At 40.0% G+C, this 22,534-nt stretch overlaps 1 protein-coding gene across 4 annotated transcripts in view; it reads right to left on the bottom strand.

Annotated features, from left to right (window-relative positions):
- Window positions 1-22,534, bottom strand: part of TNIK (TRAF2 and NCK interacting kinase) — a 402,893-nt gene that overhangs the window by 337,813 nt on the left and 42,546 nt on the right. Inside the window, exon 2 of one of the 4 annotated variants that reach the window (XM_030929436.1) lies at window positions 21,446-21,571. The exons of 2 other annotated variants lie outside the window; for them this stretch is intronic. In XM_030929436.1, the coding sequence (XP_030785296.1) occupies window positions 21,446-21,555 (110 nt within the window). In that variant the 5' untranslated portion in view covers window positions 21,556-21,571. Of the gene's footprint in view, window positions 1-21,445; window positions 21,572-22,534 lie in introns of those variants that run through there. One more of the 4 variants, XM_030929446.1, reaches the window with a different exon arrangement.

The following is a 22,534-nucleotide window of genomic DNA, read 5'->3' as shown; positions in this document are numbered from 1 at the left end:
TGTGGCACTTTCAGCACATGAAAACAGCACTTCCTTAATCTTCCCAAAGATCATCAGCCTTGATCGTAATTTATTATTAAGAAAATACAGGCTGGGTGTGGTGGCTCGGCCTGAAGTCCCAGCACTTCAGGAAGCCAAAGTGGGTGGATCACTTAAGGTCAGTAGTTCGTGACCAGCCTGGCCAACATGACGAAACCCCAACTCTACTAAAAATACAACAATCAGCAGGGTGTGGCGGGGGATGCCTGTAATCCCAGCTACTCGGGAGGCTGAAGCAGGAGAATCACTTGAACCCAGAAGGTGGAGGTTGCAGTGAGCCGAGATTGTGCCATTGCACTTCAGCCTGGGTGACAGAATGAGACTCTGCCTCAAAAAATAAAACAAAATAAAATAAAGAAAATACAGTTATCATACTGTATTCAGTGTATTCAAGGCATACTTTGTCTCATCAGAGAGGAAATTTTCAACTATTTTCTGGGCAGAAGAGTAACAATCCTTGGTAGTCATAACCATTTATCCGAAAAAAAGCAGTTCCACAAACTGTTGGTCACATTTTAAAATAAAAACAGTGAGACTTCTCCCTTTATGATGCAGGCATTTCTAGGAACCATTGTAAAAGGGCCCACTTTTTCAGTGCCTAAGAGCAGACAGCTCTTTCCACCACCTGCCTTGCCCACTCTCTCCTAGCTCAGTGCACTTTCTTGGGTTGCACGAGTACAAACACATGGAGAATGCAAAGAATGTATCCAAGTTTGGCAGTGCTTGCTGCATTCTGCCTGTAGAAGTGCCCCTCAAATGGTGCAAACTGAAGCAAAACAGCCGCAGAAGCAAAATACAAATCTCGAGGTCAGTGCAGACCCAGCTGCCCTAGTCTCTTAGACATTCCTGGCTGGAATCCCACTGAGCAAATATAGGGGGAAAACAGACAAGACAGGCCCTAGATTCAGGAAATACCCAGCTGCTGCAGGAGACATCAGCTTACAAAGAGCAATTTCCCTTTAAAAGTGCCCCCAAGGGCAGATCTCTAAACTACCCCTCGCTATTTCTTTTCAATCATGCCATGACCCTATCACTGGTTTTTAAACTCCTCCTCTTGAACCATCTGATGGACCTATAGGCAGCCAGTAGGTTCTCAAACACAGCTTTCACTATTAGGCCTGAAATCCAAATGGAAGAATGTCACCCTCTCATAGCGTGGTTTCCTCATTCAGTCATTTCTCAAACCTTTTTTCTCCAAAATTCTTGCTATCAAGAGTGACTGCTACACCCACAGAAGGACAAGCCTTCAAGGAACACAATAACTGATCTCTTTCATAATTTTCATGTGTCAAACTAAGGGAAGCTACACAACTTAGAAATCAAATGTCATGTTCATTTATCAGGTATTTATTCTATTCCAAATCTACACAGGACACAGAAAAGATTCATGCATTCTTTTGACCGATATTTATTAAGTACTTACTGCAATTCATCAATTCTAAAATACATATTTTTTCACATTTTGACATTTCTGGAATTGGGATGCATCTGAAAATTAAGATTCTAGTTTTCTTCTTTTAGTACATAAAATAATATAGCATCTTACAATCAATTATACATGCCATGGAGGAACTGCTTAATACTTCTCAAATGAGTAAAGCCACCTTTTCCCTTGCACTTGTCCTCCTCTTTCAAGCACATCCTCAGAGGCTGGTACCAGAGTAATTTATCTGGGGTAAATCTTATCCTGTGACCCTTCCCCCCGTTTGAACCAGCCAATGAATTCCCTTTACCTATGGGTAAGCATGGAGTCCTTCATGACATGTCCCAGACCAACATTGTCAGCTCATCCCCCCTTGTCTCCTGCCAAATTAAAAGCATTTTCCTCAATATACCAATTTCTCTGAATTCAATACAACTTTTAGAATTCTGCTCAAGTATTGATTACCTGAAATCTTTCTCTGACACTTCTACCCCCAAGGTTGAAGTAAATGTCAATCTTTTGAGGTCCCACAGCCTCTTATGCTTTATTATAGTACTACCACACTCTGATTTGGGGTTTTTGGTCTATGTCCCCCAAAAGACCAAGATCTCCACAAAGGGAAAGGTTGTACCTTGCACATTTCTGATGAAAAACCCCAGGGACACTGCCTGGCATGGAGTTGAAGATGAAAACATAACTGAAGGGATGGATGAACAAATCTTATGACATTCTCTCCCTCAGTTCACAAGATACTTAGCTTTTAAAGATCATCAGCAACCAAACAGGATTTCAATTCTTGTTACTCTTGGGTTTCCAGTCCCTTTTGTCTAAAAACCAAATGCGAATTCTAGAAAAATTGTTTCTTAGTTTCTTTCCATCCTATAATTTTGTTATTTGTGCTCCACTGAAAATTACTTGCTATTCTATCCATCTGGCATTGATCAAATACTGCCTTTGCCTATGAAGCACCTTTTTAAAAATGGATTCTCAGATTGGCAAAACAGTCTAGCACCTAAGATTCTTGAGCTGTGTGTGTGTTGCAGGGGGAGGAGAGAACATGTCTAAAACTCCAGGGAAAATACGTCATTTGAAAGCACATATTCGGTTTAATTTTATATCTAGAAAACAAATGCTCTCTGCATTATAAACTAAACAATATAAGGCTTGATAAGGTGATCTTGGCTGATGGAGAAAGAAAAAAGGCTGAGATTCTCAACTGGAGAAAAGGCATGCTATTTTAATGAAGTTTATCAAAGGGGGATATGAGTTTTAGAAGTTCAAGTAAAACTGGCATAGTAAAAGCTAACATGGCATAATCGTTAACAGCAGATTCTGGCAGTAGACAGACATGGGGTGAAATTCCCGATCTACCCCTTACTAACTGGCTCTTTGATTCTGAACAATTTACTTAATCTCTCCAAGTCTTCTTTTTGTCGTCGGTACAACAGGGATTATCAGGCACACCTCGTAGGGTCATTATAGGAATCAAATGAAACACTGCATAGAAAGCTCCTCTAACCGTGCTTGGCATTTAACAGGCCCCTCAAAAATGGTCGCAATTATTACAACTATTACTAACATCTCTTCTCCAATTAAATACAGAGCCTACATTATATGCCCCATTACATTGCATAGGACACTGGAAACAGACAGAGGCACTCAAGTAGTACTGAGAAATAGGGATAGTGATGATAAATGACAATAAGATAAAACAGTAAGTATCCATAGAATGACATTTGATATTTGAAAACTGTATATTGAAAAGATATCTTTTCCACGATTAACCAGGTTTTTTAGATTACGGTTATTTTTAACTTATGAAACACAGATACCAACAGCATTTGTGACATATGCGTGCAGTTCAAATAAAAACGATAAATTGAACGGAGTGAACATCCGTGTACCCACCACCCTGCTTAGGAAACAGAACATTACTACTTGGAAATCATGTGAGTGTCCTTCCCTGATGTACCCTCCTCTCACAGCCCAGGGTAATGGCTTGAATTTTATGTTTCTCATGTTTTTCACTCCTTGCTTTTTTAAAAACAGGTTTATTAAGATGTAATTCACAAACCATACAATCATCCAATCAAAGTTTACAAGTCAATGGTTTTTAGTATATTCTCAGATATGTGCAACCATCACCACCGTCAATTTTAGGACGTTTCATCACCTCAAAAAGAAACCCCATACCCTGTAGCTATCACTCCTCATTCCGCTCATCCTCCCACCCACCACTCCACTAACCCTAAGCAATCAGTCATCTTCTTTCTCTACGGAGTTCTCTGTCCTGAACATTCCAGAAGAATGAAATCATACAATATGTGACCTTTTGTGACTGGCCTCTTTCACTTAGCATAATGTTTTGTAAGTTCATTCACATAGTAGCATATATCAGTACTTCATTCCTTTTTATGGCCAAGTAACATTCCATTGTTTGGAGATACCAAACTTTATTTCTCCATTCATCAGTTGATGGACATGGTATTGTTTCCATGTTTAGGCTATTATAAATAATGCTGCTATGAACACTTTTTGCGTAGACACATTTTCATTTCAGTTGGGCATACAATACCTAGGAGTAGAATTGCCTGGTCATACAGCAATTGTTTAACTTTTTGAGAAACTGAACTCACCAATTTTTATACTGATTTCCAGGTGGCAGAAAGCTAAAAGTATGTCAGTGACTTATGGTGCTACCCCAACCTATTCAGTCAACAGTAGGCCCTCAATGCCAGTGAAAACTCTTCATAGGTAGTTACACATCAATTATTCATAGGTGTGCAAATACTATCTTGTAAGAATTGAAGTTTTCTAGTAGTTAAAGAAAGCCAGTAGCAAGAAGAGAAGAGTTAGGAGAAACAAGGCTTTTCCACTTCCTAGCCATTCTCAGTTGATTCTTCTGACTCTCAGAATACCATCTTTAAGGTATTTTTCCTGTAGATTCAGTCTACAGTGTCTGTGCTGACAACTTTAATGATGAAACCACTAAAGGTAGAATATAAAAATGGGCTCATATTGAAGACCTACAGAAACATCAATGCATTAGGTACAGACAATTTTTTCAGACCAATGACTTCCAGCAAGTATGTTTATAAAAATTAAAAGAAATCTACTTCTCACCAAGAGTTTGAATTGCCAGAAATACACTGTCATGAAGAGAAAGCAGGCAAGGGGTAGCAGGGGAGAGATTAAGGAGCAGGAGCTTCATCTGAGAACCTCTGAAATATGGCATCTGGAAAATCTATTCATATCCTCACAAATCACTTTTGGTCCGATGTGCCAGTCTCTAAAGCCTTCGATACAAGAGTGCAAAGGGCATCTGTGTCTGATTTTCCTACTGAACACTTGTCTTGTTTTCCACGGTCTGCTGCACGCCCCTTTTGTTAGCCACGGACAGATTGATGGACAGAGTGAGGTGACGGACCAAGGAGTACATTACTCACCTTTACATTAGCTATGTTGAGGGGTTAAAAAGTTGGCCAACACAGTAACGCCTCTGAATTTTAACACAGTATTTCTGAGTGTCTTTGACTCAAGTAAACTATTGCTCAGAGAGATGTGGAGTCGGAGGACCCAGGAAACAGAAATTCTCAGTATCCTATCGTGACTGGAATGAAAACATGCTGACTGCCTGGCTACCCATGTGAACTCCACATTCCCCTTATCTTGAAGTGAAATTAGTTAAGAACAGAGAGAAAATAAAACACCTATTTGTATTGACAATCGAACTCACAAAATGGCAACTTACCAAAAAAATTTACATTTGAAATATAGAGATGTCACTGTAATATATTTATATCTCAAAGCAAATGCATACACATATACAGAGGCTTATATATTATAATTTCCTAAAGCCCAAACACATTTAGACAATCCAAATACATTAGATATTAGTATGCAGAGTTTATCAATGAAACTATTTCTATAATATAACATACACACTTTTTTTCTTTTATGCTTATTTCTGTGGTCTAGATTTACAACACTTACCAAAATAAACAAACTAAAAACAAATAATAAAAGAAACTGCTGTCTAATATCCCTTGGGGAATCTCAACATTTTTATCTTATTCTTAACTACACTGCTGAAGAATTCTTAGACCTTAGATATGATGTGATATTTAATGAAAAAGAAATGCTGGCAAAAGAAAATACAACAGGCTGGTGATATGTAGACTTTTAATTTATGTTGGCCAAAACACAATTTTCTCATTTACTGATTCTTTTCACACCAGTCACAGTAAATAGCACAGACTTTTGTAGATACCAAAATAACTGATGTTTTACTATTAGCACTTTTCAAATCATTCCTCCTTAGACTGTCACCTTTTTCCAACTCAAAACAGACCACTACTGCAACTTCCACTATGTAGTTCCAACATTGCAATATTTTCCCCAAAGAGGTGTGAAACAGGTCAGTATACAGAGCTAATAGCATCACATTTTTATTTAGGGGAAAAAATACATGTTATGAAATTGTTGGGACAGCATAAAAGAACACCAGCTTCTGTGTTTTTAAGCAACTTGGGAATCCATATCTTCTATTTAGTACCGGCACAGTAGTGTTTCATAGAGAGATTGGCTGACAAAGGAACCCAGACTCCTCTTGGTATAGCCCACACAGCCCTTCACAATTTGTACCCAGTTCAAATTTCCAGCTCAGCTCCCATCGTCCTTCTACTATGTACCAAATCAGTGTTACCTGAACTTTTTCATAAGGCTCACTGAGTTATATGAACAACTGGATTCAAGCCCCAGGAATGAAAGGATAACCGTGTATACAGCCCCATCACCTGGTATGTCACTGAGTTTGTGGCGTTCTACCTACATGCTACCTATGGGAGAGTATTCATGGTTCCCTTGATGTGTCATGTAACCATCACCAGTCCACAGTTTTGCACATACTCTTCCCTTTAACTGGAACATTTTTCCCTCTCTACGAAAGAAATATTTCCTGTTTTTCAAGATTCAGCTCAGACTTCACCTCTGCAGCACAGGTGCTCTTGCCCTCTGCTGCCTCCTTAGCCCCAAAAATCAGAGGCTCTCCTCTCTGTGCTCCCAGGGAACTTCTCACCCACAACAAATCACTTCTCTGTCTTCTACACTGCAAGTGAGCCCCTTGAGAGCTTATTTACTTTTCTATCTTCAGAGGTAAGCACAATGTCTGACAAATTGTAGGTGCTCCATTGCTGTTCTTTGAAATAATTCAGAATTTCTCCAAAGCATGCAGAGAATAGAAAAAATTCAAAACCAGTATCTATCAAATAGGGAATTATTCTGAAGCATATGTGCTCAATTTCACCTGTGGCAGGACTTGCCATTTATGGATTCCTGGAGAAATGCTTTGATGCCGCCTTCTGAAATTCAACATGCAGTCTAAAAGAGCTCAAGCAGATACAAACAGGAGCAGGCAAATTCCCTGGGCCCCTGAGCCTCCCTCCTCCCAGAGGCTGGTTTAGCTGGGGGCCAGACAATCACAAGAGTACTGGTTCCACCCAGAAACCCAACAATATTCAGCATCTAAAAACATGTCCTAAAGAAATCACCAGCAATGCACAAGCAATTCTGCTCAAGGTTATTAAATGTAGATTATTTGTAAGAGTACAAATAGGAAGCAGCCTAAATGTTAAACAACAGAGACCTAGTTAAATAAATTATGACTATCTCAATGCTAGAGAATACTAGGCAACCGATTAAAAAAAAATCATGTTGAGAAGAATTTTTTATAGCAATAAATATTATTACCAAAAAACAAAAAAGGAATAAACAACACCATATACAGTTTGATCCAAATTTTACTTATAAAAACACATATATGAGTGCTTGCAAAAGAAGACTGGAAGAAAATATACGTGTTTAGTGGTTTGTATCTCTGAGTGATGTTATAGTGATAACAAAATTTATTTTATTCTCCATTCTTTTTCAGTATTTTCCAAGTTTTCTATAGCAAGTATGCTTTACTTTTGTATGGAAAAATCAGGAGGTGGGGAAGTAATAAAATAAAAGTCAAAGCAGAAAGGAGTAAAAAGTTATCATTGATGAGCTGTTCTACTCTGAGCTGCATACAGCTGTCCACCAATGTTCCGGGAAGCTGGTCCATTGTCAGGATCACAGGACGCAGCAAGAGTAAGGCTCTCACAGGAATATACACCCTGGGTGCCCTAGATCTGCCTTAGATTCAAAGTGGACCTAGGACTTGATGGGTTTTCTTAAATTGGTAGAAACCATACTCTGGGCCCACAGTTCCCTTGCCATCTAGGACAAAAATCTAACACCTAAAACTAGTTTTCTGAATTTGATTTGCAAGAGTTTCAAGAAATCATGCCAAATTTCCCCTGGTATTCTCATTTTCCTCATAGAAAATGCTAGATACAGGTCAGGCACGGTAGCTCACACCAGTAATCCCAACACTTTGGGAGGCCAAGGCAGGAGGATTGTTTAAGCCCAGGAGTTTGAGACCAGCCTAGGCAACATAGTGAGACCTCACCTCTACAAAAAATTTTACAAAAAAAATGGCTGGGCAAGGCAGTGTACTCCTGTAGTCCCAGCTACTTGGGAGGCTAATATTGAAGGATCATTTGGGCCCAGGAGGTCAAGGCTGCAGTGAGCATATTGCACCACTGCACTCCAGCCAGGGCAACAGAGTGAGACCCTCCTATCTCACACACACAAAAATAAAATACACAAATAAAGAAATAAAGTGCTAGATTCAGTTCCCGGCCAGAAAGACATTTCCTCCCTAACAATAGTCTTCCACGTCATCCTTTTTGTAAACACAGTTCCATATTATTCTTAATGTTGCTGAAAATAATTTTTTGGAAACAATGCATGGAAGAGATTAAGCAGGACAACTAGGAGTGGATGGTGCCACAAAGACAAGGAAAGAGTCTCCTAAGCACCCTATGCCCCAAAGATACCAAGATGAGACAGATTCCAAAGCGTTCTTTGTATTTGGCTTCTACTGGGTGCTGATGATCTCTACCAGAGTGATTCAGGGAGGACTGAAGTCAGAATAACAAAGTGGTGTGTATAGCTAAATGATGTTATAATCTCTTCTTTAAGGGGCTTGCCTGGGAATGGCAGGAGAATCAGGCCAGTGCTCACAGGGTTGAGACAAACACAGATTTAGTTGGAAGCTAGTGAAGAATACAGGGAAAAGGGGGTCAATGAAAATTGAGGAGAGACAGGAACAATGAGAGCAGGTCTAGTTCTGAAGGAAACAAAAAAAAAGCAGCAGCTGGGAACCAGAGCTCCATATTTCCTTCTCTCCTGAATTTTCATGTAGGAGAGGTGAGGGATCACCCTTGAATGAAAGAGGTACTTTGTCTTCTGGAACCTGACCCAATGATTCTTAACCAGGTAGCCCATCAGAATCTCCCGTGGCAATTTTACAGCCAACACAGCTTGGGCCCCTCGTCCCTGCTCACCTCACCAGCAGACCTACTGAACGGTCCTCTTTAGGACAAGGACTGGGCTGAGTAATTTCTAAAAGTTCCCAGGTAATTAAGATGCACAATGCTGGCTAACAATCACTGGTTAGAAAGGAGGAAAGGGTGATGAGGGTAGGAAATAGCTTCATAGGTGTAAGAGCAGGAAACTGAGGAAGGAGAGGGTTCAAGGTTCTCTCAACTAGGAGGTAAGGTCAAGCAGCAGAGGGCTTAGGGAGCAGTGAAGTCTTAGAATAGTCTCTGAGCACTGCTCAGAACAAGGCATTTGGGAGCAGGAGGAGGGGCAACACTTTATCTAATGTCTAGGAGCATCAGGGTATACCGTGGAGTGATTTTTCCCAGGAGTGTTCAGCAATGTAGAAAGCAAGTGAGAAGCAGATGGTCAGATTAATATATATGTGGGAGTTTCAGGGGGATTTGGCATGAAAGAGAAAGGAAGTAATTTAATATCAACCTCAAAGGGCTGTTGGAAGAATTAAATAATGCATTTAAACACAGTCCGGTGCCTGACACAAAATGAGAGCTCAGTAAATGTTAGCTGTTATTGTCATTGCTACAACCACTGTTGTTATTTATTTCTGGAACCAAGCAAAGTGATCACATCTGTTTCCTAGGAATCTATAAAATAGAAGTCAGCAGTTGCTTCTCAATTAACAGAGGAAAAATTCAAAAGCTATGTGGGGTGTTAAACACCTTAAACAAGAGATGCTAATGACCATATATTTCTAGAGGCTTCCATTAACTTAGTTTTGAATAGCTAGTTGTTGAGCATTCTTGCCATAATGACTAAAGGTAGCTGGTACCATTTTTACTATAAATACAGCAGCACAAAAGACTTAAGAAATTGAATGGAAAATAATGCTCTCTTTAGAAAGCCCATGTGAGGCTGTTTAAGGTAAGACATTCTGAACCTTTATTCCATTACTGCTGCCCCCATCCATTCAAAAACTATTTGTGGAAGTTGGCAAAGATGCATACAAAACAAAATTAGGAAGAGAAAGTAAGGCAATCAATCTAAAGAGAACTAAAGAGTAAAGAAAAATATATTTGGTCCAATGGACAGGCAAACAGGTCCCTTTCACAATGCTCGTTGTGGCTCTCAAATTTGGCTGTGAACCACCTGGCAGTGGACTAAAGAGGGAAACAGGAACAGTACTCAGTTTCCAAAACCAAGGGAAAATACTGCTATTACTGTTAATAAAGTGTGAAAATGTTTTCCTTCATAGATTGACAGTGATATAGTGAACAATGTCTGTAATATCATCCTTACAGCAAGGTTTAATCACCTGACTAAACGATACCCTTCCTCCAGCTTTGAAAAAACATCCTTAACTTCTGGTAGAAGAGACATGGTACCAGAATCAAAGGGTAGCTCTCCAAAATTTAGGAATTTCTTCTATGTTATTTATTAGTCCTTATGTTCCATCAAAGGTAGAATCATTTTGAAGCATATCCGGTTCAAATAAATTAATGTTCCCATTTTTTGGAGGAAATAAGTTTACAAATTTACACATGACCTACAAAATCACTCATCTAATAGTAAAGTATATTTTTCAACCCAGAATTATTTTGCCCAGCCAAACTATTTTTAAAAATTGTAAGAACACCATAAAGACATGCTCAGATATGCACTGTCTAAAAGTTTTCCTTCCTTTCTCTGAAAGCTACTGAAAAATGTGCTCCATGAAAACAAGGGGTAAACAAAGAAAGAGGATCCAGGAAATGGGAGCTAGCACAAGAGGGAAAAAAGATGACAGTGAAAGGAAATTCCAGTATGGCAGGCCTAGGGCACAGACAGTCCATCCTGGGGCTGGTCAGAGGCTCCAGAAGAAATGGCCCCAAGAAGATGAAACAGATGAATAGCTGCTGTGGCTAAATACATTGAAGAGAACAGTCCATACCTGGGGAAGAGTGTAGAAATACAGTAGTGATGAGTACACTGAAAACTAAGCTTTTGTCTTAGAAAAAGGGGTGAATAGAAATAGATCCATTTGCTTGCACAAGGAAAGAATGGAAGTATAAGAAACTAATAAAGACAGCTACTTACAGGAGGTGGAGAATAAAGGAGACATTAGAACTAGAATAGAAGTGAGGTGTTAAGGTACACTTTCTATGTTGTTTTAATTTCTAAACCATGTGAAAGTACTACCTGTTAAAAATCAAATAAAAATAAAGTAAGTTCTAAGAATAACAAAAGGATATTGTTTTCTGCTAACAGTGTCCAGAGGCTTTACTTGTTCTTTTGACAGCATCAACTGCTGTCCCACACCTGGCTTTCTGTATTGCACACATCTATAGAGAATCAGAGGCAAAGAGGTCACAGGATATGGCTACAGCCTTGAAAATAAAATCAATGAAGATAAGAGAAGTGGGAGAAGCATTTTCAATTTATCAAAGCATGAAGTACAGCCACTTGTTTTCTAGAAAAAATAGTACTGGCTATGTACCCATAGTATGACCCATATAAGTGTATAGAAATCAGACGTGGTAACAAGTCGTTTCTAATGGAGGCTCTATGAGATTTTTGACCAGGCAGTTCTTCCCCAAATTCCCCTGTGTATTTTGGGGAGTTAGGATCCCTAGCCACTGTCCACCAAATGTCAACGTGACTCCTTAGTCACTGAGGCAATTAAAAAATGTTCCCTCCTTCACATTTCCAGAAGCTCATACTTCCGACTGAGAACCACTGTGAGGAATAAGTAAAAAAAAATAAAAAATTAACATCTGTCAACTTTTTTCCCTATCACTGCCACTAATTTTTATCAGTTTATTAATTTAATGAATCTTTATAACACATTCATTAAGAAATCATGAACAATCTGATCTTCCAAATGCTTAGCTGTTACTAATGCTTGTGCTGTGAGTTTTTTTTTTTTTTTTTAACCGAGCTAAAGAGAATCTGAGGAATCTAGAATCTCTGCCAGCCTTCAGTCAAAGTCCTGCTTCACAACTACAGAGTATGCAGTTTAATTTTTTTTAAGTTCTTATGTATTCTCTCATTGATTAGGCTAATTAATTCTCTTAAGAATTAATAATAACCAAAAACTTACATGGGGGATGCTGGTTTTCTTTACACAGCTAAAGAGAACATTTCATTGTTTATCTAAAGAATCCACCTGAAAGTTTTTCTGGGGGATTTATTTCTTAGTTAAATCTACTGGGAGTTTTCCGTGACTGAGTTTGACTGCTTGCGTTCAAATCCACACTGTTACTTACTAGTATGTGGCCTTAAGTAACACATTGCTTACCCCTTTCTCTGCCTACATTTCCTTATCTGCAAAATGGATAATGATGGTACCTCCCTAGAAAAAGTATTGGGAAGACCACACAAGCTAACCTGTGTAAAGCCCTCAGTCACCTTTATTGATTTTCAAAGTGTACCATTTTGAGGACCATTATAGTTGACCTACCAATTTAAAAATAAGATGCTGGGTTTCAAATTTATAATCATCACGTTAAAGATTTGAATCAAGCAGATGTGTTATAGGCGTGGCATAGAGAAAATACTGTCTAAGTAAACATCACAGCTGAGTGGAGAAACCACCAGACTGACAACCAGAAGTTCTGGTTTCTGCTCCAAGTTCTGTCAAGTATGAGCTTGGAAAAATCACTTCACTGCTCTGACCTTTACACCCCCATCTGTGAAAATGGGGAAAATAGTATTTTCCTTACTAAGCTTACATTTTCCTTGCTAAGCTTACATGGCTACATGGTAAGTTTTTGGTTGATTTGTAAAAGTGACCTCAAAATATAGAAACAAGCAAGTAACTGTCCTTCTATCAAACTAAATAGTATCTTAACTGCCCAAGTAGTGGCCATTTAATAAATCATCAATTTTCTACTCTATTAATAATATTTCTGTGGAAACAAGACAACTCTCAATCACCAAATCTGGTAAAAAAATCACAAAGAAAACCATACAGAGGCAACACACCGAGTTAAAACAATAGCCTGGACAAAACAAATTCATTTTATTCAACTTCAAAAGTGGTATGAAGTTGACTGCAATTATTCTACTCCACATAGGAGGTTAGGATGGTTATGAACAATAGCCAATGCAAAAGATTGATAATTTTCTCCTCTAAAATTTCTACAGAGCATCCCAAAATTCTATTTTCAACCAAGTTTAATCTCCAGAAGTAAGAGTATGATATCTTGGTAAGAAACACTATTTAATATAAAAATTCATAGTCATGAAATAATTTAGTAAAACACCAAAAGGGTCACAGTCTTGCCTCAAAAACCATGTGCATACTGAAAAGTAGCCAGGTTGAGGGCAAGTAAGAACTTAGGGAAAAGCCTGAACTGTAGCCGAAGAAATCATCTGTCTAATTCCCCAGACCAACCAACCTCTACAGAGGTAAAAATGGAAAGGGCAGGAGGAGATGCAGTCATGAGTAAAACTCCGTGTGGCCTATACTCTATGATAATGTATGATCAGTGGTACAATATAGGTAGGTAAGCATATATGGATCTATAACACCAGAACAACAAACACAAGTTGAATTAATAACTAGATATCCAATGATCAAAGAAGAGTTAGAAGTAAAAAAACAACCACAGCACCTACTTGCCATGGGTTCAGTGGTGGTCCCTTGTTGCCAGCAGACATTCCGTAATCTCAGAATCCTGTGGCTAGTCCACTCTACTGCCTCCCTAGATGATGGAACTCTGATGCCATGGCACGTTGCAGGAGCTGCCTAGTCATACCAACAGAGTCACAGACTCAGGAATTGAGAATAACCCAGAGCTCAGGGGCCATGCAGCTAGGCACCCTACACATTGACAGCGAACACTGTTTGGGGTTTGGGGTTTATTTATTTATTTATTTTTAAGACAGGGCCTCATACTGTCACCCAGACTGGAGTACGCTGGCACGATTATAGCTTACTGTAACCTTGAGCTCCCAGGCTCAAGCCATCCTCCTGCTTCAGCCTCCTGAGTCGCTAGGACTACAGGGATGCACCACCACAACCAGTTATTGATTTATTTATTTTCTGGTAGAGACAGGATCTCACTGTTGCCCAGGCTGGACGTGAACTCCTGGCCTCAAGTAATCCTCCAACCTGGGCCTTCCAAGTTGCTGAGATTACAGGTGTGAGCCACTTCACCCAGCCAGCAAACACAGTTTTGAAAGGCTTTTCAGTAAAGAGCCCAAGAATTAACTACCGGGAGAAAGAGGGTGTGTCCCCATCTTACAGATGGCCAGTAGAGGCATCCAGAAGTGTGATACTCCTGAAATCACTGATTCAGTACTGAACATCTAAGATAACACAGTGATTGGCTGACAAAGATCACAGTAAACTCTGTGAGACCACACCTTGAAGAAAGAGTGGAAGAATAGGGGCAGAGAAGGGCCCTCAGGCTTGCCTGGGGGAGTCAGGGAATGGGAGTGGGGAGAGGCAGAAGGGGGAGGAAGAAGCCCCTCCAGCAGTAATCAGGGGAGAGAATGGTCAAGAGCAGCTTGAAGGGCACTGAGAGCTGGGGACTGGGGTCCAGAGGTTCTCCACTGGTATGTGGGTGAAAGCGGGGAAGGAAAAGTCGAAGGAACTGATGAGCTAAAGAAACATGGGAAGGAAGTAGAAGGGACCTGGGGAGGCCTTCTGACAGAGGTCAGTGCTGGAAAAGGGGAAGGTGGGCACAAGAGATGATAAAAATCTTGGTAGAAACGTCATACAGACAATGCAAACATCCATCTAGATGACCTTCAGTGATGGTAAGATTCTATTAACCTTGCAGGGTTATCCACTCCAAATTTAGAAACCCTTTTATTTGTAAAATAGAAATTGCCTTGTTGCTTTGGTCCGTTTCTTCTCATTTTAATTGGAATGGGGTTCGAGGACAGTTGGTTACCACTATTAAAATAATGTGTTTTCACTTGGCTGATAGTTCTTTAAACAGACTGAGGGATAAATACTCTCCCAGCTCCTGTTTTAAGTTGGCAGACAGACAGGAGGGGCCACTAAGACAACACCTACCCTCTGCAAATCAGCACCAGACAAACGCTTTAGGGGGACAGCAGAACTTCGATCTCCATTTCCCAGAGGAACAGAAACATCTAAAGGTTTTAATTTAATCTAACAAGTATTTTGAAGTTCTTGCTACATCCTAGGCCACCCTAAGTTTATTTGTGACACGACAGTATCTTCCACTATGAATGAAACAAACACAAGAATCTCGGAGTTGCAACAGGTGCCCATCTATCTCACCAGGCTCATTCAAGAATTAGAAGTATCATTTAACAGTCCAGAGAAAAAGACATTCAGGTGCCTCATGGCTGCTTCCCGTCTTCAATCCCTTCAGCAATCATGGTTCTGAGTCAGCTTTCATAACCCACAATGACACATCTATCTGAAGCACACATTCTGAGATAATAATGTCCATCAATGGCTAAAGATAAAAGAAAAAAATCATAACACAATATAATGGGAATCATAACAAGATATAATTTCCATAAAGAACCATTTTGGTGGCAGCTTCTTCTAAAAAAGGTGACGAAAGTAAATATAACATCTCTCACATAATGTTTATGTTCTGTACCTTGTATAGATTCTCTGTCTTTATTAAATAAAAGAAAAGAATAAAGCCCACATAGACAAATAAAATACCACAGTAGGGCTTTTTTCCCCCCCACTCAATTTGGAAAATTTTGCAAAAAAGGATCTTTTATTTATGGAAGCCCTGACTTTCAAATCTTATTTAATAAGAAAAGCTTCCGCTTTTAGGAAATGAAAGATACCGGTGGCTCATTTAGCCATGAAGGGAAGCTGCAAGAGGGGCCAGGGACTAGACTTGCCAAACAAAGGCGGCTGGAGGAAAGGGCTATCAGATTTATTCCGCCATGAAGGACTTTTACTTAGGGTCAGGTGACCAAGATTCTCTATTCAGGTCAGAAGACATCAGACAGCAGGCAGATCTGGATCCAATTCAGCATCTGGCATCATTGACTGCCTCGACCATGTCACTTAATCCTCCTAAGCCTCAGTTCCCTTGATGGTCTGATAAGTTTGATTATGGGACTACCGACCTCAGTGGGTTGTTGTGATGATTAAATGAAGTGCCATGCTAAAGGACCTGGTACCTACCAGACATACAACACAAATCACCCTCTTTCACCTCTTCTTATTTTCCCTCTGGCTGAACCCCAGTGGTATGGTAAGCTAAGCGTCTCTAAATATCAGGCTCCTCAACTGCAAACTGACAAAGGATAAAGTATGTGAAAGCTTTAAATCGCTATGCAAATGTTAGGAAATACTATTATTAGTGCCAATCAGTACACCTCACTCGCAACTGCACGTCAGGGAATAAGAGTAAAAAGCACCTCTCAGGGAGTTTCTTTCTACCCCACCTGTATACTGCTAACTATAAAGCACAGTTCAGACCCCCTCAGGGACACTTTTATATTAGTGTCCCTGAGGGGGTCTGAACTGTGCTTTACAGTTACTTTCTTTTTCATTTTGTGCATTTAATTAATGCTTTTATTTCTGTGCTCATACTCGGGTAAAATTTGAGAAAACCAGAATTGGAAATGCTAAAGACAAATATTAGCAACAAGCAACTTGATATTTGCATATCCCTGCAAAGATCCAAAAGGAGCTGAATATTTGGAAAACAGGTAGCAGAATAAAGAAAAACAAGCATTAAGAAAAAAGTCCTGTGAGTTTCTCTGGGGTGAAACTTGCCTAACAATCTTCAACACCCAGCAAAGTGCCTGGCACATGAAAAGCACTTGATAAACGATATTTACACCGTCTGTAGGAACAACGTGACCTCAATCTACCACTGCCCACTAATAAAAAGATAAGCAGAAAATCAAACCTGAAAAATGAATATTACTCTAGCTGATATGTGTTTCTACTAATTTATTGATTTTTAGAATGGCAATGGGTAGACTATAGGTGTATATGGTCGTCAGCTCCCAACTATGTAAACTCTGAATTCCAACTTTAAATTGTTCAAAATAAACAGACCAAAACAAGGCCTCTATAACCCCCATTACCCGTATTGTTCAGGAGATGATGAGGTTGGGCAGAAACAAAGTCTGGAATGAAACCTCACTCCCATCCTCCCCAGACACCACATACATCACATGGTGTCAGAGGATCCTGTGCACCTAATCATTTTCAATTGTCATTTCGTCTAGGATGCCAAATGTTAAATAATCAAGACTAAAAATTCTGGGGTTTTCTCTCTGTCTCTCTCCATTTTTAGTGCAAGCAGTATATAACAGGTCACCATACTGTTCTTAATTTCTAATCATTTTTAGTGTCTTTTCTGCCAATTTGTAGGTTTTTCCTACCTATCCCAGTGTTTCTTCTGGCCTATGCAATTCTGGCTTTGCATGTATATTATGCCAGAGAAAGGGAAACTTATATTCACCACATTTTGTACAAACAAGCAAAGCAAAGTTAAACAAAAATTAGAATTCAGAAGAGAAGTAGCAATTTATACAGGGTTCTTTGGCCCTCTGCCAATCCTAAAAGAACTTTGATAACATCAAACTAAAGAGGTTCCAGCACCTATCTGTAAAAAGAGAAATATACAATTCTCAGTACTCCAAAGCATCTTCTGGTTTGCTATGCTAGAAAACAACCCCAAAACTTAATGGCTTTAAGTAGTAATTTTATTATCTTTCATGGTTCTAGTAGCTTTTACTTTACAGCTGAAGCTGCAATGATCTGAAGGCTTTTTCACTCACGTGTCTGGCACCTTCCTGAGAAGGCTGGCTGACACCTCACTCCACACAGCCTTTCCGGATGAGTATCTTCAGCTTCCTCATAGCATGGAGGTCTCAGAGTAATCCGCTCCTTGCATGGCAGCTGGTTTCTCAGGATACGAATGAAGGCTGCAGTCTATTTAGGACTTTGCCTGGGCCGGGCATGGTGGCTCACGCCTGTAATCCCAGCACTTTGGGAGGCTGAGGCGGGTGGATCACAAGGTTAGGAGATCGAGACCATCCTGGTTAACACGGTGAAACCACATCCCTACTAAAAACACAAAAAATTAGCCGGGCGTCGTGGCTGGCGCCTGTAGTCCCAGCTACTCGGGAGGCTGAGGCAGGAGAATGGCGTAAACCCGGGAGGCGGAGCTTGCAGTAAGCTGAGACTGCGCCACTGCACTCCAGCCTGGGCGATAGAGACAGAGTGAGACTCTGTCTCAAAAAAATAAAAAATAAAAAAAAGACTTTGCCTGGAAAATTGGTAGAAACTTGCTTCTGCCATATTTTTATGTCAAATCAGTCATCAAACCCACTCAGATGCAAGGAGAAGGAGGTACAGACCCCACTTCTCAACAGAAGAATTGAATTGGAAGCCACCATTAATCCACTACACTCAGATTGCCTTGCATGGTCTCCATCACAAACAGGGCTAATGGCAGAATGAGCCCCAGTGGATCCGATTTATGCACATGTATATGTCCACTCCCATAAAACATCATAATCTTTTTTTTTTTTTTAAGAGACAGGGCCTCACTCTGTGAGACAGGGCCTCACTCTGTGTCACCCAGGCTGGAGTGCAGTGGCATGATATAGCTCATTGCAGCCTTGAACGCCTAGGGTCAAGCAATCCTTCCACCTTTAGCCTCTCAAGGAGCTGGGACTACAGGCGTATACCATCGTGCCTGGCTAATTTTTCATGTTTTAAATTTTGTAGAGATAAGGTCTTTCTCTGTTGACCAGGCTGGCTGAGAGATCATCATCTTAATGCTGGGAGATTGAAAGTGGTGCTGGTCAACTGTGCTAGTTAATTATTTAGTGTATTTTCATGTCACTGCTACCTTCCAAGTTTAGGGAATTTTTAGAAAAAAAATTTAAAAAGAGTTGCCTTCGATCACTGGCAATCATCAACTATACAAATTTATTGCATGTGTTTTATAATGTCATCTGGGTTAAAAAAAAAAAAAAGCCATTAGTATTTTCATGGAGGTGCAATAGGTTTAATTCCAAATTTTGGTCACTGAAAGACTTCATTGCTCACCTTTTTATTCTGGTCTTCCAAGCAGAAATGAATAGATAATTATGCATCCCTGGACATACAGATTTAATTCCTGTTGTGAATATTCATTCAGATGAGTAGAAAAACTTCAGGTTATCTTAAATTAGGATGAGAAATCAATACTACTAGTACCAAAGAATATATCTGCATATAAAACTGCTCATTAAAGTCAGGCAAGGAAGACATAGCTCCCAGAAAGGCCCGCTTAGAAATTACACTGAAGCTGATCCTCACCAGCAACTCGTTAATGAATATCTCTGGTGTTCTAGGCCCTAGAAGAACGCACAAAGGATGGGACGAGTAGTTTTCCATTTTAGACAGTAACCAAGCCCTGTAGGAATTGGTTCTCTCTGAATCCTTTCTTTACCCCTTCCTGGTGACTGCTTGGTGGTTTTTTTGCCTTGGGTGCCCGCTCTTATAACAGGCCTTCTAGTCTGCTGAGGGGCTTCTTGAGAAACTTCAAACCATCCTACTTGAGTTGTCCTTGCTCCACAAGGTCAAAAATAAGGTAGGGCCAGTCTAATAACCCTTTCTCTTGGAGAAGAGGCAGTTCCTCCCTGTTCAAGAGAAGGCAAGAATGACAGGCAGACATCAACTTCTTTCTTGCTTAACCAACAGCAGGCAGACAGGGTCCAGCCCAGAGCAGCAGTGTGTGATCACTGTTGACAGGTACATAGAGAGGAAGAGGTGAGCAGCAGCAATGTGGAAACTGGGTTAAGAAAACCCCAGGGAAAAAACAGATAGCTAATTAGAGTTTTCAAATTAATGTGCACAAACTGAAATGAATTTTCGAAGATGTTCCTCTTTTCCTTGTGCCAAAATTTAAGCCTTTTTCTGAGGTCCAGAATGTAACAGCCAACAGAACAACTTGGTGATAGATAACAATCATTTTTAAAAATCATAAAAGAGATTAATTGAGCCCTTATAATGTGCCAGGTGGGTACGGAGACTATCAGCATTTTACAGATGAGGAAAATGAGACACAAATAACTTCAATAACCTATCCAAGATCACTTAGAAAGCAAGAATCAACACCCAAGTTTATCCTCCTAACCACCACAAAAAGTATAGAAGAAGGAGCAGGGCTTTTCTGACTAAACAAGGCTGATATCTACGTCTAACTCTACCAATTACTGTGCTAGATATGTGACTTTAGTTTCTAAACTTTCTGAGCTTCAGTTTCCTTGCCAGCAAAATAGGGATAATACCATCTAATTCTTACAGTTGGGTGCTGTGAACTCTCAGAATGTAGGTTTTCAATAAATGGTAACTATTTTTTTGGTTATGCAGACCAGAGGGAACACAGCCAAGCTAGCAAAAATGAACCACAAGAATGAGAAGGAAACCTGAAAGCATCAGGAACATGCACACCTCATTTTCTGCCAAACAAGCAAACTAACCTTGGTGAGAATTTCCTCTCCAGAACCTCAGCTCCTCTCTTTAAACATGGAATGGGCATAATTCTGGGAGATTTTGCATATGCAGTATTCATAACTCAAGGAAACAATGCATTTTCCTTTTGTTTTTAACTAGAGATACACAAATACATGACAATATCATACATGCATACATATTTTTACTTACATTTGATCTTTTGCAACTCCAACAGGTCCTTAAATCTGATTCCAAATTAAGTCCCTTTCAGACACGGCTCTGATTAAATAACTAGCTGGTTGCAGAGCCATCTAAGGATTTTTTATGCTAACAGGATAAAATCCAGTCTCTTTGGCCTACCCTCCTCTACCTTTCACAGTAATTTCCATTCTAATGCCATCACACACACACATCCCACCCCATGCCTCATCAGAAACTCTTCTATAAAGGACAAGACCTCTCTGCCTGCTTGTCCCTGAACATAAACATCTTGCTCACTCCCACCTCTGTATCTTTGCACTGGCCAGATCCTCTCAGCACCAACAACTGGCTCATTTTCTCCAGTTCAAGTCTTACCAATCTGTTAACACTCTGCTAAGGACCTCCTCTTCCAACAGACTTCCCATGACCAATTTGGGCCCCATTAATCCACTCTCTTTTTCTTCTGAATTCCTACCTGTGCAGACTTTTCTTTTCAGTTGCATTTCCACATAATTTACTACTATGCAACTTTCCTTAGAGAAAAATCCTCCCTCCTCAAGGATACTATATACAACTTGAGAGAGCACATGGTTAAGGATATAGGTCTGCAGTCAGGCAGATCTGAAGTCAAATCCCAGGCCTGCCATATTCTAGCTATATGACCTTGAGGAAGCTACTTAACCTCTCCAAATCGTATTTCCTTCTCTGTCAAATGGGATTATAATTGTAGTTATCTCACATTGTTTGAAGGGGGGATTCACGCCTGGTAATATGTAAGTGCTCATAATGTCAGCTATTATTATCACTACCCATTTCTCACACGTTTTAATCCCCCACAGCACCAGCTATCTATTAATTATCTATCTATCTACCTATCCATCTATCCATCCATCCATCCATCCATCCACCCATTTATGTTAGAGACTCGATGAATCTTTACCAATTGCCTAACTTAGACGTACCAATCTTTCCCGAATTTCCATTTCTCCAAGAAGCACAAAGTTGTTTCTACTTTATTGATCCAGCATTGAAACTCAAGAAGATTCCCCAGATAGGGTCTCACACAGGGCATGCTGATTTCCAGAAGCCTGAAATGGGAGTGAAAAGTGATCATTCCCTTAGTTCAGATATGCTGGTTTGAAGAATAGCTGAATAATTCATGAGGTTCTTTAAGGTGCATTGATCAGATTCTGCTCTTTAAGAAGCATTTTACCTTGAAGTAACTATTTGTCATTCCCCTTCCAAATGAGAGCTAGATAACAGACTGCCTCTGTTTAGCAAAACTATAATAAAGGTTTAAATGATAATAATACCTTAGACCTGCCGAGTGCATCATAGTTTATAAAGCACATTCATACCCATCCTGCCATTGCATGCTTCCAGCAGCCCCAGTCAGATAACCAGAGGGTTTATCTCAGTGTGCTAAGTGGGACTGCTCAGGCTGGAGAAAGTTCAAGAGCTTTCCCGCTGGCCAGTTCATTGATTCAGATCTTCCAACTCCTATTTCAGTGTTCATGTTATGACACCACAGGATTTAAACCTATTCACATATCTTTACAAAGAGATACCCAGCTGGAAAGCGTGTAACCCACTGCTAATTTGTGTTTTGGTTAAAGTACCTATAGTATCACCTTGGAGATATAATGCAAAGCAAATCTGTCAAACGTTATTTAATGCAGTTCTATACTACCTGAGACTAAGTGGAAGACCTCAGTTGCAAGTCTGTTTTTACACTAACCATTTTCAGTCTTTCATGCCTGTTTTCCTAGAAGTAGAGGAGTATACAGCATCAGCCTGCTGGGATTCCTTGATACCAGACTCAGCCTCTACTGTACTTGGATAGTCTTCCTATGTCCAGTTTTCCACCAGTTTTCTACCAGGCTCCCCCTTCCTTACTGTCCTCCAGTTGCCCAACCTGCTGTCTGGCTCTTTCTCAGACATACAGAGTATGTACCATCTCAGTACCTATTCATGGGTGGTGCTCGGTGCATGACCTGCTCCCTTTCCTTATTCACATTTCTGCATAAATATCACCTCCTCAGAGAGGTCTT

This window comes from Rhinopithecus roxellana, chromosome 1 (genome assembly GCF_007565055.1).
Source record: "Rhinopithecus roxellana isolate Shanxi Qingling chromosome 1, ASM756505v1, whole genome shotgun sequence".
NCBI lineage: Eukaryota > Metazoa > Chordata > Mammalia > Primates > Cercopithecidae > Rhinopithecus > Rhinopithecus roxellana.
Note: the sequence above shows the minus strand (reverse complement) of the source record. Positions and strands in the feature narration are given on the sequence as shown.